At 49.3% G+C, this 18993-nt stretch overlaps 1 protein-coding gene across 1 annotated transcript in view; it reads left to right on the top strand.

Moving 5' to 3' along the window:
- Nucleotides 1-6016: 6016 nt before the first annotated feature.
- RGS12 (regulator of G protein signaling 12) overlaps nucleotides 6017-18993 on the top strand; it is a 122188-nt gene continuing 109211 nt past the window's right edge. The window contains exon 1 of the mRNA XM_023738004.1: nucleotides 6017-7885. Within this exon, the coding sequence (XP_023593772.1) occupies nucleotides 6026-7885 (1860 nt within the window). The 5' untranslated portion in view covers nucleotides 6017-6025. The remainder of the gene's footprint in view (nucleotides 7886-18993) is intronic.

Here is an 18993-nt window from a genome sequence, read left to right as displayed (position 1 = left end):
GGGTTGATATGTTGTGGGGTTGTTAACCAGTGTCATAAAACAAAATGTGTACTACTGTTTCATGAGAAACTATTTGTTCTGTAAGCCTTCACCTGAAGTACAATTAAAAAATAAAAAAAGAAGCACTGATGGGATATCCCTCTTGAGGGAGTGAGTTACCATACAGGGAGAAAGGGGCTGATTTTCAATAAAGTGTCAGCTTCCTGAGGGGCAAGGCTGGCGTCAAAGCCAGGTGGGACTAGCCTGCAGCTGATCAGCTGGCATGGGGTGTGGGGGACAAGCTTGGCTGGCAGTGGGGACATCTAGGTTGTGGCCCTGTCTGCCGTTGCAGAGCTCTGTGACCTGAGATGAGAGAAGCACTTCTTTCCAGACCTCAGTGTCCTCTTCTGCAAAATGAGGAGGGTGGATCCCATGAGCTCAACCCAGAGCTTCCAGGTGTTGCCACCTATGTCAGAAGCACCTGGAAGCAGGGAACAGCTTTGTTAAAACAGTCAGGTTCCTTGGCCCCTCTTCAGGCCTGTGAAATCAGGGGATCTGAGTGCTGGCCAGGGGCCAGGCCCGGCATTTAGCCAGCCACCCACTGATGGCTCTGCACGTTCACCGGGGGAACCTGTGCCCTGCCATCTCATCCGAACCTCACAGTCTGTGCCACTGGTTTTAATACTGTTAATTGATACAATTTAAGTAAAATCGAACTATAGGCTCAACTTGTAAAATGTGATTATAGGTAGTAAGATATTACTTATATGAATTAGAAATCATTTATTTTTAATTCCTGAGGAACTTGACAATAAGAATCTAATAGAAATATTTGGGCAAACCACGCAGAAGACTGCTACTCAGTATTTTGTTATACAGTGTTATGACTCCATGGTGGTCAGCTGAATTACAAGATAATTCTGCATTGCTTGGAAGAGGAAGCCAAGAGATTTTCTGTCTGTTCCTGGAGGACATCAGGCGGGCCTCCCTGCCCCCTTGACCTGGAAGCAGTTTGCAGTGACGGCTGACACTTGTGGTAATAACAGCAGTAGCAGCTATTCTCTGTGACAATGAGCCAAATGCTATGCTGAGAGTTTTCTAGGGCGATTCTTTCATGCATATACCACATATGCCCTCCTTTACTCCGGTAAGGCGATTCCTCCTTATACAGTAAAACCTGCAAAAGCTAGAACCTGTGTAAGGTAGAAACCAGTTAGAGAAGGAAAACTGAAATATTTTCCTGTAAAAGGAGTGATAGGAACATGGTAAGACTGCACCCTGTCAAAGGCAGGAGACTTGGCGAGACCCAGAAACACAAGGCAGTTCGCTGAGCTCCGGCTCCTACAAGTGTCACAGTATTGGTTACCTGTGGCTGCTGTAACAGTCACCACCTGCTTAGTGGCTTAAAACAACACAGATTTATTCTTACAGGTCTGGAGGCCAGATGCCAGGGAAGTGGGCCCTGGACTAAAGTCAAAGTGTCAGAGGACTGGCTCCTTCTGGAGGCTCCCGGAGAGAATTCATTTCTTTGCCTTCTTCAGCTTCTAGAGGCTGCCTGCATTCTAGTGGCCCCCTCCTCCATCCTCAAAGTACATGACTCCGACCTGGCTTTCATCATCACATCCTTCCACTGATAAGGACATTAGGTCCGCTAGGACTATTTCCCCATCCCAGGCTCATTAATTTATCACATCTGCAATGTCCATTTTGCCATATAAGGTAACATTCACAGGTTCTGGAGATTAGGGCATGGGCATATTTGGGGGAGATTATTCATCCTACCAACCAGTTGTCTGTCAGTTTGTTGTACTGTAGTGGCTTGCGTGTTGCTGTGATGCTGGGTGCTGTGCCACTGGTATTTCAAATACCAGCAGGGTCACTCATGATGTACAGGTTTCAGCTGACCTTTCAGTCAAGACAGACTAGGAAAAAAGCCCTGATGATCTACTTCTAAAAAAATGGCTAGTGAAAACATTATGAATAGCAGCAGAACATTGTCTGATATAGTGCTGGAAGATGAGCCCGTCAAGTTGGAAGGCACTCAAAATACAACTGGGGAAGAGCTGGCTCCTTAAAGTAGAGTCGATCTTGATGTGGATGGAGTCAAGCTTTCAGGACCTTCAGTTGCTGATGTAGCATGACTCAAAATGAGAAGAAACAGCTGCGAACACCCATTAATAATGAGAACATGGAATGTACGAAGTATGAATCTAGGAAAATTGGGAGTCATCAAGAATGAAGTGGACCGCACAAAGATCAATATCCTAGGCATTAATGAGCTGAAATGGACTGGTATTGGCCATTTTGATTCAGTCTACTATGCCAGAATGACAAATTCAAGAGGAATGGTGTCACATTCATTGTCCAAAAGAACATTTTAAGATCTATCCTGAACTTCAGCACTGTCAGTGATAGGATAATATCCATACGCCTACAAGGAAGACCAGTTAATAAGACTATTATTCAAATTTACGCACCAACCACTAATGCCAAAGATGAAGAAATAGAAGATTTTTGACATCAAGTTGGAAACAAACAAAAAGGATCGGTAGTTGGAAAATATGGCCTTGGCGATAGAAACGACGCCGGGGATCGTATGGTAGAATTTTGCAAGACCAACAACTTCTTCATTGCAAATACCTTTTTTCAACAACATAAACACAGAAATCGAATCAACTATATCTGTGGAAAGAGATGATGGAGAAGCTCAATATCATCAGTCAGAACAAGGCCAGAGGCTGACTGCGGAACAGACCATTAATTGCTCATATGCAAGTTCAAGTTGAAGCTGAAGAAAATTAGAACAAGTCCATGAGAGCCGAAGTATGGCCTTGAGTGTACCCCACTTGAATTTAGAGACCATCTCAAGAATAGATTTGACACATTGAACACTAATGACTGAAGACTAGAGGAATTGTGAGATGACATCAAGGATATCATACATGAAGAAAGCAAAAGGTCATTAAAAAGACAGAAAAGAAAGAAAGACCAAAAAAAAAAAAAGATGTCAGAAGAGACTCTGCTCTTGAACGTCGACTGGCTACAGCAAACAGAAGAAATGAAGTAAAAGAGCTGAACAAAAGATTTCAAAGAGTGGCTCAAGAAGACAAAGTAAGGTATTATAATGAAATGTGCAAAGACCTAGAGTTAGAAAACCAAAAGGGAGGAATACGTTTGGTGTTTCTGAAGCTAAAAAAACTAAGGAAAAAATTCAAGCCATGAGTTGTAACACTGAAGGATTTAATGGGCAAATATTGAATGACACAGGAAGCATCAAAAGAAGATGAAAGGAATACACAGAGTCACTGTAGCAAAAAGAATTGGTTGATGTTCAGTCATTTCAGGAGGTATCATGTGATCAAGAACCAATGATACTGAAGGAAGAAGTCCAAGCTGCACTGAAGACATTGATGAAAAACAAGGCTCCAGGAATTGACAGAATACCAGTTGAGATGTTTCAACAAACAGATGCAGTGCTGGAAGTGTTTACTCATCTATGCCAAGAAATTTGGAAGACAGCTACCTGGCCAACTGCCTAGAAGAGATCCATATTTGTGCCCATTCCAAAGAAAGGTAATCCAACAGAATGAGTCACTAGGAGTTGGAACCAACTTGATGGCACCTAACAACAATTCATCCTACTGTACCCCTTAAGAAGACCCAAGGAGAAGATCCTAAAACATGTTTCTTGGCCAAATTTAGTATATCTGTTTTTCAGAATGGATATTAAATGGTTAAATGTCCTGTCATACTACTTAAATTATTAATTTAACACCATTTGGATATCAAACAATATAGTTATTTAGAAAGAAATTATTCTTTTCTCATTGTTACATAGCAAAAATAAATTTATTCAAATGTGCATTGTGAATAGCAATCACTGAAGCCGCTTTTGGAGCTGCCTAATAATATGCTTTCCATTTCATCTTGTTCTTTGGAAATTTTTGCATAAATTACATTGAATCTGTTTATGATGCTGTTATTGGAAATTTTATCCCAAGACCCAAGAGTCTCTTTTAACAACTTTAGAACAATTATTTAAAAACATATAATCTCTAAAAAGCATCTTCTCTGTTTGGGATCTGCATATTCTCTGTTACTGGCTGTATTTGCTTTTTAAAGTGATCTTTAAAGGGTCTTGAGCAGAAGAGCGCCCACACAGCAGACCCGGCCACTTCCCTAGAAAGGCTGCTTGTGTGTCGGCCTTGGGCCTGACATCTCGAGCTAGGATTTCGGGAGGGTCCCCACCATTACTTGATAAGAGCGGCTCGCTGTACCTAGACTGTGCGAACACTGGGGTTGATGCTGAACACCTGCTTTCCTCCTGGGAGTCTAGAATCTTGCTGCGAGCCAGGCAGAGGTGCCTACATGACCAGCCCTAATAAAAACCCTGGGCCCTGAGTCTCTAACAGGCCTCCCTGGTGGACAACACTTCACACGTGCTGTCACGCTCGTTGCAGGGGGAATGAAGTGCGTCCCATGTGAGTGCACGGGGAGAGGACCCTGGAAGCTCGTGCCTGGTTTCCCCAGACTTGGCCCCACACGCCTCTTCCCTGTGCTCAGCTTGCTCTGTGTCCTGTCTCTGTAATAAAGCTCGGCTGTGAGTACAATACGTGCTGAGTCCTGTCAGTCCTTCTGTCGAATCACCAAACTTGGGAGTGGTCTTGGGGACCCCAACAGGCTTGTTTTCAATGACAACCAGTACTTTAACTGTAAAGCCATATCCCCTGGAATAATTAGCCATTAAATTTCTTTGCTCTTTTGGGTTGTTTTATCTCTGCTATTGAGTGACCTCTGTAGTATTGACTGAGGTTGTTTCAGACTAATGTGTCTTCCCCACACAGTCCTTTGTCCAGAATAAATTGAGACAGGACTGCAGTATATAAGAGAATATAGATATCTCAGTCATCCAGGGCTGCTCTAACAGGGATACCACAAGTGGATGGTTTTAACAAAGAGAAATTTATTCTCTTCACAGTCCAGTAGGCTACAAGTCCTAATTCAGGGCATCGGCTCCAGGAAAAGGCTCTTTCTCTCTGTTGGCTCTGGAGGAAGGTCCTTGTCATCAGTCTTTCCTTGGTCTGGGAGCATCTCAGCGCAGGAACCTCAGGTCCAAAGGACGTGCTCTGCTCTTGGCACTGCTTTCTTGGTGGTATGAGGTTCCCATGTGTCTGCTCGCTTCTCTCTTTTATATCTCAAAAGAGATTGGATTAAGACACTGTCTAATCCTGTAGGTGTCATCAGTATAACCTCATCATAGTGACAGTTTACAACACATAAGGAAATCACATCAGATTACACAGTCATACAATACTGGGAATCATGACCCAGTCAAGCCAACAGACATTTTTGTGGGACACAATTCAATCCATGACAATAGGTGACTCCTTTTTCTGAGGAAACTATTTGGTAGAGGGGATGTGTGATCAAATAAGAGGTTGGTTAAGTGATCGGTCAGGTGCCTTCTAACCTGGAGGTGGAAGTGGTGCTTCCCACACTTAAATTCTTGTTAAAATGCTGGTTTGGGTGCATTTGGTCTGCAGCAGAGCTGAGCATGCATTTCTCACTGGCCCAGTAGGCCGGGCTGCTGGCCGCAGACCACATCTCAGGGTCAGGGCCCCGAGGTCTCTCTGCCGCTAGAGCCCCGTGCTTCTCAGATCAGGTAGCGTTTAGCTGATGGAGAGACACATTGGAGCAGGACGTGGATCCCGGGAAGGTCTCCTACTTTGAAGTGCAATTCCTCAGTGCGACTTTTGGGTTTATTGTATCTAGGTCCTGCCTTTTCTTTACTTTGACATGCATATGGCAACTTGAGACGCTTTCAGCAATGGTGTTTGTTGTGAATAATCTTTTTATGTATTTGGTGAATGTATTCATGATAGGTTAGACCAGTAAGCAGTAGAAACATAGGATCTTTAATAACGAGCTATTTCTTTTTCTTCCTTAGGGCAGTATTTCAAGGAAAACATGGCAGCATCGCGTATTTCCTGAGAAATGGTTCCACTGGCATAATTCAACATGCTCCTGATCTTGGAGACGCGGCAACATGCATAGAACAGGGGAGACGGGGCGGCGTCGGACTCGGAGCGTGGAGGTCGCCCGGGGGCGCGCGGGATACGGCTTCACCCTCTCTGGCCAGGCGCCCTGCGTGCTCAGCTGTGTCATGAGGGGCAGTCCAGCCGACTTTGTTGGCCTGCGTGCCGGAGACCAGATACTCGCCGTCAACGAGATCAACGTGAAGAAGGCTTCTCATGAAGATGTGGTGAAGCTAATAGGGAAATGTTCCGGTGTCCTGCACATGGTGATTGGTGAGGGCGTCGGCCACCTGGAGTCCTGCTCCAGTGACGAAGAGGTCGGGTTTTATGAAGGAAAGGGCTGGTTGAAGCCCAAGCTTGATTCTAAAGCGTTAGGTATAAACAGGGCAGAGAGAGTTGTTGAAGAAGTGCAGTCTGGGGGGATTTTCAGCATGATTTTTGAGAATCCTGGTCTTTGTGCAAGCCCCTCAGAGCCCTTGAAGTCCAAACAAAGGTCCCTTTCAGAGTCGGCTGCTGTGCGATTGGGCGCCGGGCATGAAGCTATCAATAATCCCAACCCCAACATGCTTTCCAAGGAGGAAATAGCGAAGGTGATGAATGATGATTCGGTTTTCAGCATTGGACTAGAAAATCATGACGATTTTGGATTAGATGCAAGTATTTTGAACGTTGCCATGGTCGTGGGCTACTTAGGTTCCATCGAGCTGCCCTCCACCAGCTCCAACCTGGAGTACGACAGCTTGCAGGCCATCCGAGGCTGCATGCGGCGCTTGCGGGCGGAGCAGAAGATCCACTCGCTGGTGACCATGAAGATCATGCACGACTGTGTGCAGCTGTGCACCGACAAGGCTGGCGTGGTAGCGGAGTACCCTGCCGAGAAGCTGGCCTTCAGCGCCCTGTGCCCTGACGACAGGCGGTTCTTTGGACTCGTGACCATGCAGACCAATGACGACGGAAGCCTGGCGCAGGACGAGGAAGGGGTCTTGCGGACTTCCTGCCATGTGTTTATGGTGGACCCCGACCTGTTCAACCACAAGATCCACCAGGGCATCGCACGGCGGTTTGGGTTTGAGTGCACTGCAGACCCTGACACCAATGGCTGCTTAGAGTTCCCAGCCTCCTCTCTCCCTGTCCTTCAGTTCATCTCCGTCCTGTACAGAGACATGGGTGAGCTGATCGAAGGCATGCGGGCCCGGGCCTTCCTGGATGGCGATGCGGACGCCCACCAGAACAACAGCACCAGCAGCAACAGCGACAGTGGCATCGGGAACTTCAACCAGGAAGAGAAGAGTGCCCGTGTCCTGGTGGTCGACCTGGGTGGGAGCTCCAGCAAGCACGCCCCCAGCAACGGCGCAGGCTGGGAAGGTGCGGGGGGGAGGGGCCCCCACCTCTGGACCCCCCCCTGGAACGGCGCCTTCTGCCACGATCAGGAGGGGAGTGCCCCCTTCGAGGGCCCTCCGCAGACCGACAGGTTCAGAGACTTACATAAGCATCTGGGACCAGGGCCCCACGTGGAGCTGCCGCCCGCTGCTCTGCGGAGCTCCATCCCCCCTTCCAAGCGGAGCACCGTGGGGGCTGGCTGCGGCCTCCACCAGCGGTGGCTCCCGGTCCACGTCCTCCAGGAGTGGCAGTGTGGCCATGCCAGTGATCAGGACTCCTACACCGACTCCACCGACGGGTGGTCCAGCATCAACTGCAGCACGCTGCCCCCGCCCATGAGTAAGATCCCAGCCGACCGCTACAGGGTGGAGGGCAGCTTCGTGCAGCCCTCGCTGAGTGCCCAGAAGAGTGAGTGGTCCAGGAAGGCGTTTGGGGTGCCAAACATTTTTGGTCCTCATCGAAATGTCAGAAAGACTAAAGAAGACAAAAAGGTAAGCCCGTTATGGGTAGTTAATACAAATGAACTGATTTCCTGACTGCTCAGTTAACGATGAAACCACAGGCCTGGCTTTCTGGGCCCACTCTGCCTGTTTCAGCTGTCACAGCGTGTCTGCTGTGCCTCTGTGCTGCAGGCTCTGTCTTGTCTGGGAGCCCCCAGCCCTGGCCCCGGCCCCGACCTTTCTCTAGGCCGGTCCCGGCAGGGCAGCTGGGCAGGGCAGGTGGTGCAAGGAGGGTGGGCCCTTCCCAGCGGAGTAAGGCTTCCTCCCTCCTTCCGCCCTTCTCTTCTGACAGAGGCTGGCATAGGCTCTGACCCCGCAGCCCCTTAGAAGCCCAGTTCTGTTTGTGACCCCACAGTCTGCACCCTGGTCTCTGAGACATAGTTCCCTTTCTGAGGTGGAGACGTTCTTGAAGCACAGATGGCTACGTGGTTCTGGCTCCCATCAGGACGGGGCTACACCACAGTGTCGATCCTGGAGCTGCTGTCCTCCTTCGAGAAAAGCCTGCCATGAAAAACGCTTAGCACCCAGCCCCATCCATCCAGGCAGACAGTCTCGAAGGTTGGCGGACCACCCTTTGAGCAACAGGGCCCTGAAGACCCTGGGCTGTCGTTCTCCCTGTGGGCCTTTGTCTCCCCGAGCAGCTGGGTCTGGAGCTTGGACAGAACAATGGTTGGGAGTCACCGCTGGTGGAGAGAGGCCGTAGGGCGTTGGGGACTCGGGGCTGTGCCAGGCCTGCTGCTCTGTGTGGAAAGGGGTGGCTTTGTGGTGGGAAGAGGGGCCTGGCACTCAGCTCAGTTTGTTTCATAGAAACTTCTCAGAGGACTTGGATGGTTTTAAAACAGCTTTTCTGTGTTGTTCACATTCCTGTGGATCGCCGTGACATCACGAGAAAAACTTGCGGAAGCCGCTGGACGGTTCGGGGGAGGCTGGCGGAGGGGAGCTGTGGGCAGAGGCTGATATTTGTGTTGGCGATTCCCCACCCCCACTTTCCCTTTTCATTGTAAACATACTGAAGAGGACTGAAAGATGGAGGTGAGGACGCGCTCCCGTAGCCTCACAGCCCAAAACAGCTGCCGCTGATGCTCGAGGGCTCCCAGCCTAGGCTTTTGGGTTTTGAGACGTAGCTGTGATGGTACAGGCTCCCCACAAATCTTAAATGGTCTTTCTACAGGAGTTGTGCACTGTGTGTGCTGCCCACCCTTCGCAGCTGTCTCTGGCGGGTCTGAACCCCAGGCCGGAGTCTCCTTCCGGGGAGGGGGTGCTGGCATCTGTTCCCAGGGAGTGTACCTGCTGGGGGCAGGCCCTCTGCCTCCTCGGGGCTGCCCAGGGAGCAGCTTCCGCCTGTGTTCTCACTGTAGGGTCAGGTGGGGTGGGGTGGTGGTGGTGGTGGAGCCTGGAAAGTCGAGAAAAGGTCATTTGACATCAGGAAGCTCACCATCTCTTTGCATATTTTTATTTAAAAATTGTGTTTTATCCATTGCTGTGTGTAAGCACATCATTCTGTTGATATGAAGAAGCAGTATTTCTGTGGTTCTTACGGATAACGTGCCCCTTCAGCAGGTCTCATTTAAGCTGCAGTGATTTTTAAGCCAAAGAGCATAGTGCTGTTTTAGATGAAATGTGTCATTCTGCTCCTCTGCAAGGCCCGAGACACAGGTGATGTGACAGTCCCCACTTTACAAGAGAATCAAGTGATCCTCGAGGGGTTAAGGGACGTTGCTGAAGTTATCCAGCTGAGAAGGAGCGGAGTCACATTCAAGCTGTGGGTTTCTGTCTTTCTTTCTTTTTTAATTGTGGTGAAAATGTACACAGTAAAACGTGACAGTTAGCAATTTCTACGTGTGCAATTCAGTGACATTGATTCTTCAAGTCGTGCAGCCGTTCTCACTCTCCTTTTCCAAATTATTCCACCACCATGAACGTAAACTCAATGCCCCCAAGCAAAGGCTCTCCCTTCCTCCTCCCTCCCACCCCTGCTAACCTCTAATCGTCTCTGGTTTCCATATATTTGCTTATTTGCTCAGATAGTATTTGTCCCTTTATAGCTGACTGACTTCTCGCATAACATTTCCAAGTTCATCCATTTTGTGGCATGCATTGGGACTTCATTTCTTTTTATGGCTGACTGGTATTCTATTAAGAAGTCCTGGTGGCACAAAGGTTAAGCGCTCAGCTCCTAACCGAAAGGTTGGCAGTTTGAACCTACCCAGTGGCTCGGCAAAAGAAAGGCCTGGTGATCTGCTTCTGTAAAGATTGCAGCCAAGAAAACCCGATAGGGAAGACGTACTCTGTCACATGAGGTCGTTAGGGGTCAGAATCGACTCCATGGCGCGCAGCAACAAGTATTCCATTGTACGTACGGACCCCGTTTCGTTTATCCGTTCATCTGTCGATGGGCATTTCAGCTGTTGCCACCTTTGGGCTGTTGTGAACAGTGCTGCAGTGAACACTCGTGTACGGGTTTCTGTTTGCACTTCTGCCTTCACTTCTGGGTATCTACCTAGGATTGGCATTGCTGGGTCATATGGTGAGTCTATGTTCAACTTTAAAAAATGTATGTTTTCTTGTATTTCAGGTGAAAATCCAACCGTTTCCACACCTAACGTCCAGTGAGATTGGCTATGTTCTTTACGCTGTCAGCATTCCCTTTATTTGTGTTCTAGGTGTTTCACTCCCGTTAACTTACACTCACTGCCCCCCACACTTCTCCTCTCTGCTTTAGAGTAACTGTTGTCTATTTGGTCTCATGTAGATAATTTTTTAGAAAGTACTCAAGGGTGACATTCTTTACTTTTTTCTTTTTTTATTGTACTTTAAGTGGAAGTTTACCAGTTCAAGTTAGTTTCTCATAAAAAATTTATACACACGTTGTTATGTGACCCTAGTTGCTCTCCCTATGCTGTGACAGCACACTCCTCCTTTCCACCCGATTTCCCGTGTCCATTCAACCAGCTCCTGACCCTCTCTGCCTTCTCATCTCTCCTCTGGACAGGAGCTGCCCGTTTAGTCTCATGTATCTACTTGACCTAAGAAGGATACTCTGCACAAGTATCATTTTATGTCTTATAGTCCAGTCTAATCTTTGTCTGAAGAGTTGGCTTTGGGAATGGTTTTACTTTTGGGCTAACAGAGAGTCTGGGGGCCATGTCTTCTGGGGTCCTCCAGTCTCAGACCATTAAATCTGGTCTTTTTACTAGAATTTGAGTTCTGCACCCCACTTTTCTCCTGCTCCATCAGGGACTCTCTGTTGTGTTCCCTGTTAGGGCGGTCATTGGTGGTAGCGAGGCACCATCTAGTTCTTCTGGTCTCAGCCTGATGCAGTCTTTGGTTTATGTGGCCCTTTCTGTCTCTTGGGCTAATACTTTCCTTGTGTCTCTGGTGTTCTTCATTCTCCTTTGCTCCAGGTGAGTTGGGACCAATTGATACATCTTAGATGACCTCTCTCTAGTTTTTAAGACCCCAGACGCTCACCGAAGTGGGATGCAGAACATTTTCTTAATTAACTTTGTTATGCCAATTGACATAGATGTCCCCCTGTAACCATGGTCCCCAGACCCCCACCCCTGCTACTCTGTCCCTCGAAGTGTTTGGTTGTATTCAGGAAACTTCTTAGCTATTGGTTTAGTCCAATTGTGCTGACTTCTCCTGTATTATATGTTGTCCTTCCCTTCACCTAAGATAATTCTTATCTACTATCTAGTTAGTGAATCCTCCTCTCCCTCCCTCCCCACCCTCATAACCATCAAAGAATGTTTTCTTCTGGGTTTAAACCTTTTCTTGAGTTCTTATAATAGTGGTCTTATGCAATATTTGTCCTTTTGCGACTGACTAATTTCACTCAGCGTAATGCCTTCCAGATTCATCCATATTGTGAGATGTTTCACGGATTCATCATTGTTCTTTATAACTGCATAGTATTCCGTTGTGTGAATGTACCATAACTTGTTTATCCATTCGTCTGTTGATGGGCACCTAGGTTGTTTCCATCTTTTTGCTATCGTGAACAGTGCTGCAGTGAACATGGGTGTGCATGTATCTATTCATATGATGGCTCTTATTTCTCTAGGATATATTCCAAGGCGCGGGATAGCTGGATCGTATGGTACTTCTATTTCTAGCTTTTTAAGGAAGCGCCAAATGGATTTCCAAAGTGGATGTACCATTTTACATTCCCACCAACAGTATATAAGTGTTCCAGTCTCTGTACAACCTCTCCAACATTTATTATTTTGTGTTTTTTGGATTGATGCTAGCCTTTTTGGGGTGAGATGGTATCTCATTGTAGTTTTGATTTGCATTTCTCTAATGGCTGATGATCGTGAACATTTCCTCATGTATCTGTGCCACTGCTTGCCTCATTGCACCAACTGATTGGCCTGCGGGTGCCAGTTCCTGCTGGGTCAGGTCTGGCAACTCCTTGCTGCTTCTGAACCATCTCTTCCTCCCCCTGCCTCTCAGTCCGATTCCTCAACTTTGCCTTTGATGTTCAGGGCTCCTAGATTGTCATATATAGTCGATTCACTTGTTTTTTCAGGTCTTTGTTGTAAGAGGGACCACAGGAAGTGTCTGACTACTCCACCATCTTGTCCTGCCTCCCTTGACATTCTTTACTTTTTGAGATAGCTATGTTCAACTATGTTAATAGCTACGTGAATCTGAGAAGCTGGGCTATATGAAGAAGAATGTGGCATCAGATTGGAGGAAGACTCATTAACAACCTTCGTTATGCAGATGACACAACATTGCTTGCTGGAACTGAAGAGGACTTGAAACACTTACTGATGAAGATCAAAAACTACAGCCTTCAGTATGAAATTACACCTCAATTTAAAGAAAACAATAATCCTCACAACTGGACCGGTAAGCAACATCATGATAAATGGAGAAAAGATCAAAGTTGTCAAGGATTTCATTTTACTTGGGTCCACAATAAACACCCATGGAAGCAGCTGTCAAGAAATCAAACGATGCATTGCATTGGGCAAATCTGCTGCAAAAGATTTCTTTAAAGTTTTAAAAAGCAAAGATGTCACTTTGAGGACTAAGATGTGCCTGACCCAAGCTATGGTGTTTTCAGTTGCCTCATATGTGTGCGGAAGCTGGACACTGAGTAAGGAAGACTGAAGAAGAATTGACACCTTTGAATTGTGGTGGTGGCGAAGAATATGGAATATACCATGGACTGCCAAAAGAATGAACAAATCTGTCTTGGAAGAAGTACAGCCAGAATGCTCCTTAGAAGCAAGGATGGTGAGACTTTGTCTCACGTGCTTTGGACATGTTATGAGGAGAGACCCGTCCCTGGAGAAGGACATCATGCTTGGTAAAGTAGAGGGTCAGCGAAAGAGAGGGAGACCCTCAACGAGATGGATTGGCACAATGGCTGCAACAATGGGCTCAAACAGAGCAACGATTATGAGAATGGCACAGGACCGGGGAGTGTTTCGTTCTGTTGTACATTGGGTCACTGTGGGTCAGAGCTGACTCAGTAGCATCTAACAACAACAACAACAATTTATGGGGCAGTTCTCCTCTGTCATATAAGGTCCCTGTGAGTCAGAATTGACTCGATGGCACACAACAACAACAATCTTCTGGGTAGCAGATCACTAGGCCTTTTTTTCACGGTACCACTGGGTGGGCGTGAACCACTAACCTTTGGGTTAACCGTCCGGTGCCAACCGTTTGTGCCATGGAGGGACCTTACCTTCTGTGTAACGGAACACAGTGTTGCCTGGTCCTGCACCGTCTTCATGGTCACTGCCACGTTTGAGTCCATTGTTGCGGCTGTCGTACCCGTCCTTCGCACTGAGGGCTTCCTTCATCTCGCTGACGCTCTACCAAACGTGATGCCCTTCTAGTGATTGGTCTTTCCGGATGACGTGTCCAAAGTGAGTGAGATAAAGTCTCGCCGCCCTCGCTTCTGAGGAACATTCTGGTTGTATTTTTTCTGAGACTGATTTGTTTGTTCTGACAGTTCACATTACACTCAGTATTCTTTGCCAGCACCACACTTCCAACACACCAGTTCTTCTGTCTGACTGATGATACACTGAATACATCCTGCTGAAAGCATTCCATAGACAAGCGTTCTCCCGCTAGCAGATACCACCGCAAGTTATCAGCAAGTTTACAAAATTTGATTGGGTCATCTTTCTTTTCTGTGGCAACCCCTGAAGAAGGAAGAGAACGGAGTGTAGCCGCCGCTGCCCCTTTCCTTCCAGTCTTTAGCTGGGCAACGTGTGTCTAGGTGACCATTCGATTCCTTTCTGAGAAGGAGCAGCGAGCAGTCTTGGCCACAGTGAGGTGGGGTCGTGTCTTAGGGCCACAGTGAGGTGGGGCCGTGTCTTAGTGCTGTAGAGAATTCCCCAAGGTATGTTAGTGAAAGAAGCAGGCCACAGAAATACACGCGTTTAATGTGACCCCATTTTTGTGTAAAATAGTTTCAACACCTTTCAAGTAAACTTGTGTATTTTAAAGTCTGCATATATTTATAAGTCAACATGTAGAAAAAACCAGCAAGGAAACACTCCATACTGATAGTAAGTGTTACCTCAGGGGTGGCTGGTGCAGTCTGGGAAGGGGCCAGGAAATTTTTATTTTATCTCGTGTTGTTCCCATTTTTATTATGGGAATATAAACATATTTTATTTATTAAGAAAGCCAAATTCATTTGGAGAAAAAATTGTTAGAAGGACAGAGTGAGCCTGGCACGCATGACATTGGACACGGTAGACATGTTCACGCGGCCGTGCTGGTTAACAGTTTCCCCATTCACCAAGCAGCAGAGTGTGCGAGTCAACAAACATGCTTTGTGCAGTTTTTCTAGTACAATGAGAGGAAGTTTTAAAATAGATTATAAAAAAAAATCTCTGGACAGTTCAACAAAGGCCACAATGAAACCCCACGCTTTAAGTCCCTCTGAAAGGGCCAGCTTACATCTTCACGGTGGCCCCCCTCCCCGCCCCAGTGCGCAGGAAGGGGTGCAGACCCCAGCAGCAGCAGGTGAGAAGCCAGCCTGGTGGGGGACGCTAAAGCGCTTCCCGTGAGGAGAAAACTCCCCGGGCGTGGAGGCTGTGCGGGATGTGTCCTGGGCCCCTGAGCCCTCTGCACCGCACCGCTTGTTCTGGGGATGCTGCTGGCATGCTGTCTGTGGGGCTCGGTGCCAGGTTGAGAGGGAAGTCTCAGAAGTGCGTGGAAAACGGAGATCCAGGCCACTGTCGGTGCTTGGCCAGCCTGGGCATGGTCCGGGGTCCCCTCAGAGAAGAGGGAGCTGAGGTTGGAAGGATCCAAAGGCCAAGAGTGGGCGGACAACTGAGGCGGAGGGAACATGCACGAAGGCACCGTTCATTGTTCCCTTTGGGTCCTGTGTGGTGTCCGGGAGAAATGAGCCTATTCCCCGCCGTGCAGCCGCCACGCTCCTACCAGAACCTGAAGCGCGCGAAGGGCTGGAGTCCTTCAGCGATAGACTGCCTGGTTTTGCTGCTGCTTTGTTGTTGTTAGCCGTTGTTGTGTCGGCCCCCGGCTCCTGCCGACCCCTCCACAGCAGAACGAAATGATCGGACTGTTGTGACCCACAGGGTTTTCACTGGTGGATTTTCGGAAGCCGATCACCAGGCCTTTCTTCCTAGTCCGTCTTAGTCTGAAAGCTCTGCTGAAGCGTTTTCAGCATCACAGCAACGCGCAGGTCTCCACTGACAGACAGGCAGTGGCTGTGACTGAGGTGCATGGCCAGGAATCAAACCCGGTCTCCTGAACTGAAGGCGAGAATGCTGTCCCTGGACCACCAGTGTCCCTTACTGCTTACTAAGCTTTGTGATTCAGTCTTCTGCAGCCTTTTAAGAACTCAATATTGTTGCAAAGATTTGCTGATGTATTGTCTGTAGTTGAAGCTCCTTCATTTTAACTCTGTGTAATATTCCATCGTGTGACTGTACCACTGTGTGTGTAGCTGTTATACAAAATCACGAACAGTGCTATTGTGAACGTTGTTGTGTGTGTCTCCAGGTGTGTGTGTGAAACCGTTTCTCTGGGGGCTTATACCGGGGCGGGGTGTGGCTTGTTTGCGGCAGTATCCAGCTTTACAGTTGATGGCTCGGTGTTCAGGCTCACCTGTCTATGTTTGTTTGTATTGTCTGTGGAACAGGGCAGATTTATTACTTCTGATGACCAGTCCTTACCCCTGGGGTGACGCGGTCAGCCATGAGACGTCACCCCACACGTGCAGGGTGTGTACTCTAGGGAGGAGCCCTGAAAACAGGCCACGCTGCCCCTCCTGGGAGAAGGGAAGCCTTTGCCCTTTGAACAAGTTCTCTGCGTGGGGCAGAGGAGGGTCCTGCCGCCTGCTCCTGCTCTGCGTGGGCAGCCACCGGTCCTCCCCGAGCAGCCTGAGCCCCCCTGCAGCTCCCAGCCCTCACTGGGCCAGCCCCGTGGCCCCCACCCACCGCAGCCCACCCTCCAGGTCTGGGCCCCAGCAATCCTGGGTCCGCTCCAAGCTGCGGAGATTTCACCATCTTACCTTCTTCGTCTGGTTCTGCTCGCCGCTGGGTGCTAGCTCCTTCCAGCGCTGCCGCTCCTCTCCTGCCATAGAGCCTCTCGGGTTAAGGGCTCGGCTGCTAACCAAAGGTCGGCAGTTCAAATCCACCAGGCGCTCCTTGGAAACCCTATGGGGCAGTTGTACTCTGTCCTATAGGGTTGCTATGAGTTGGAATCCACTCGAAAGCAAGTGGTTTAGCACCTGGCTAAGGTGGCGCAGTGGTTAAGGGCTTGGCTGCTAACCAGAAGGTTGGTGGTTCGAACCCACCCAGCAGCTGCTCGGGAGAGAAGACCTGGCAATCTGCTCCCGTAGAGATTACAGCCTAGGAAACCCTGTGGGGCAGTTCTGCTCTGCCCTATAGGGTCTCTATGAGTCAGAATTGACTCAGTGGCACAGACCATGAACCCCTGGCTGACAGTTCATCATGTGAGAGCCTTCACAGGGTGGCACGGCTTTGCTGACTGGACCTGATGCCCAGGGCATGAGCGACGGTGTCAGCTGGAGGCCTCACTTCTCAGAGCGCTCTGTGGTACCTTGCAGTGGACAAGCGCTGAAGGTTTTTCTTTTATCAGAGTTTATTTGTTCAAATATTTACTGAGCACCTGCTAGTGCCTGGCACCGTGGGGGCGGTGGGGGGTAGGAGGCAGGGGGTATGGGAGTTGAGGGGGGTGGGGGTAGAGGTGGGAGGCAATGGTGGGAGCTGTGGTCTAGTGTCTGACCGGCTGCATTAGGGATTTTCTAATTGTCCTTCACAAAGACTTAGTGAGGTAAACAGGCCACCAGGTCTCGCTGGCCTGCCACCAGCCATGACCGGGGCAGACCCTCACTGTCCCCAGCTTCTTCACCTGTCAGCTGGGAGGTTGGATGGGCTGGTTCCCAGGCCACTTCTAGTGCTGATGCCAGTCACCTCCCTCAGCCGTGGTTCAGGGACATTGGATGTTGGCATGGGGAAGATTCAAAGCAGTTGGATACAGCGGGTGGGGCAGCAGATGGGCTCCACCCTCACCCCATCTCCTAGCTGTGTAACCTTAAAGAGAACCTGAAACCTCTGGGCCTCATCTGTCAGTGGATAATACCAAGCCTGCTTGAAGGCGGGGGCTGGACGGGGTTGTCTGTAAGGGCCCCTCCATCCTCACATTCGGGACGATAGGAACCAGCCAGGCTGTCTCGCCTAGTGCTCTGTGGGAGCCTGCAGTCCGGAGGGCCCTCTGCTGGTCCTGGAGCCCTGTGGCCCCGCGCTGGTCCAGGCGGTTGTTGGGGTGGATGCCAGCGTCAGATTCTATTATCTGTTACTGGGAGCAGGGCTCAGCCTGCAGGTGTCATGGGCAGTGAGGTCAGGCTGGGCGCCCAACTCCCTCTGCAGCTCCTGCTGAGTGTGGTGTGTGTGTGGGGATGTGTGTGTGGGGGGCAGTGTGTGTGTGCCACCCGACGGGCTGTGCTGATGTCACAGTGTGGCCCGCCCACCGTTCCTGCTTGCTTTCTTGGGTGTTGCGGGGTGTCATTTTCGATGTTAAGTAGTGGAGTTGCCTTTGAAGAAGGGAGCTTTTTATTCAGGCCATTTTCCAGTGAGGATCACTTTTGAGCCCTGGTTGGGAAGAGTAGGAATGACTTAGTGCCAGAAGGGGGCGCTAGCCCGGCGTGAGTTCCTGACAGAGTTGAAGCATAAACCCTTTACCTTCTCCTCTCGGAGACACCAGTGAACAAATGCTCAGGTCTCTCTTCATTGGTCAGGCGTCTCTTCAGTCGGCTCCACGGGTCCCACTGAGGGGGCGTAGTTCTTTGGAGGACTCTTCTTCTGTCTGCTTGCTTGTCAGGTTCTTCCTTTACGTTTCCAGAGCTCACAGTGCTCCTGTGTTGACTGGGTGCTCGCTGCTTCATGCGTTTGCCCACGATTGTGTGTGGTGTGTGGATGTGGCTGTCTTATCAACAGCCTCCCATGGAGCCACCTGAGATTTAAAATTCAGGCTGTTCCCTTATCACAAAGCCATGTACTCATTACCCCTCAAAATAGACACCGCAGAATAGTGAATATGTGGTTTGTGCATGACGGGTCATTGCACACATCCAGTTCACAGCCTCCTTGGTTTAACAATGGGCTGCTTCTGCTGTCAGGACACTGCTGAGGATCACCCTTTTCAGCACATACCTACTGAAGCTCCCCTGTGCAGCCCGCGGGGCACGGGGTCAACACACAGAGCGGGAAACAGACTGAGGGTCCTCTGTGCAGCCCGCGGGGCACGGGGTCAACACGCAGAGCGGGAAACAGACTGAGGGTCCTCTGTGCAGCCCGCGGGGCACTGGGTCAACACACAGAGCGGGAAACAGACTGAGGGTCCTCTGTGCAGCCTGCGGGGCACTGGGTCAGCACGCAGAGCGGGAAGCAGACTGAGGGTCCTCTGTGCAGCCTGTGGGGCACTGGGTCAGCACGCGGAGCAGGACGCAGACTGAAGGTCCCCTGTGCAGCCTGCGGGGCACTGGGTCAGCACACGGAGCAGAACACAGACTGAAGGTCCCCTGTGTAGCCCGTGGGGCACTGGGTCAGCACACGGAGCAGAACACAGAC

Source organism: Trichechus manatus, unplaced genomic scaffold (genome assembly GCF_000243295.1).
Source record: "Trichechus manatus latirostris isolate Lorelei unplaced genomic scaffold, TriManLat1.0 scaffold00111, whole genome shotgun sequence".
NCBI classification, from domain to species: domain Eukaryota; kingdom Metazoa; phylum Chordata; class Mammalia; order Sirenia; family Trichechidae; genus Trichechus; species Trichechus manatus.
Note: the sequence above shows the minus strand (reverse complement) of the source record. Positions and strands in the feature narration are given on the sequence as shown.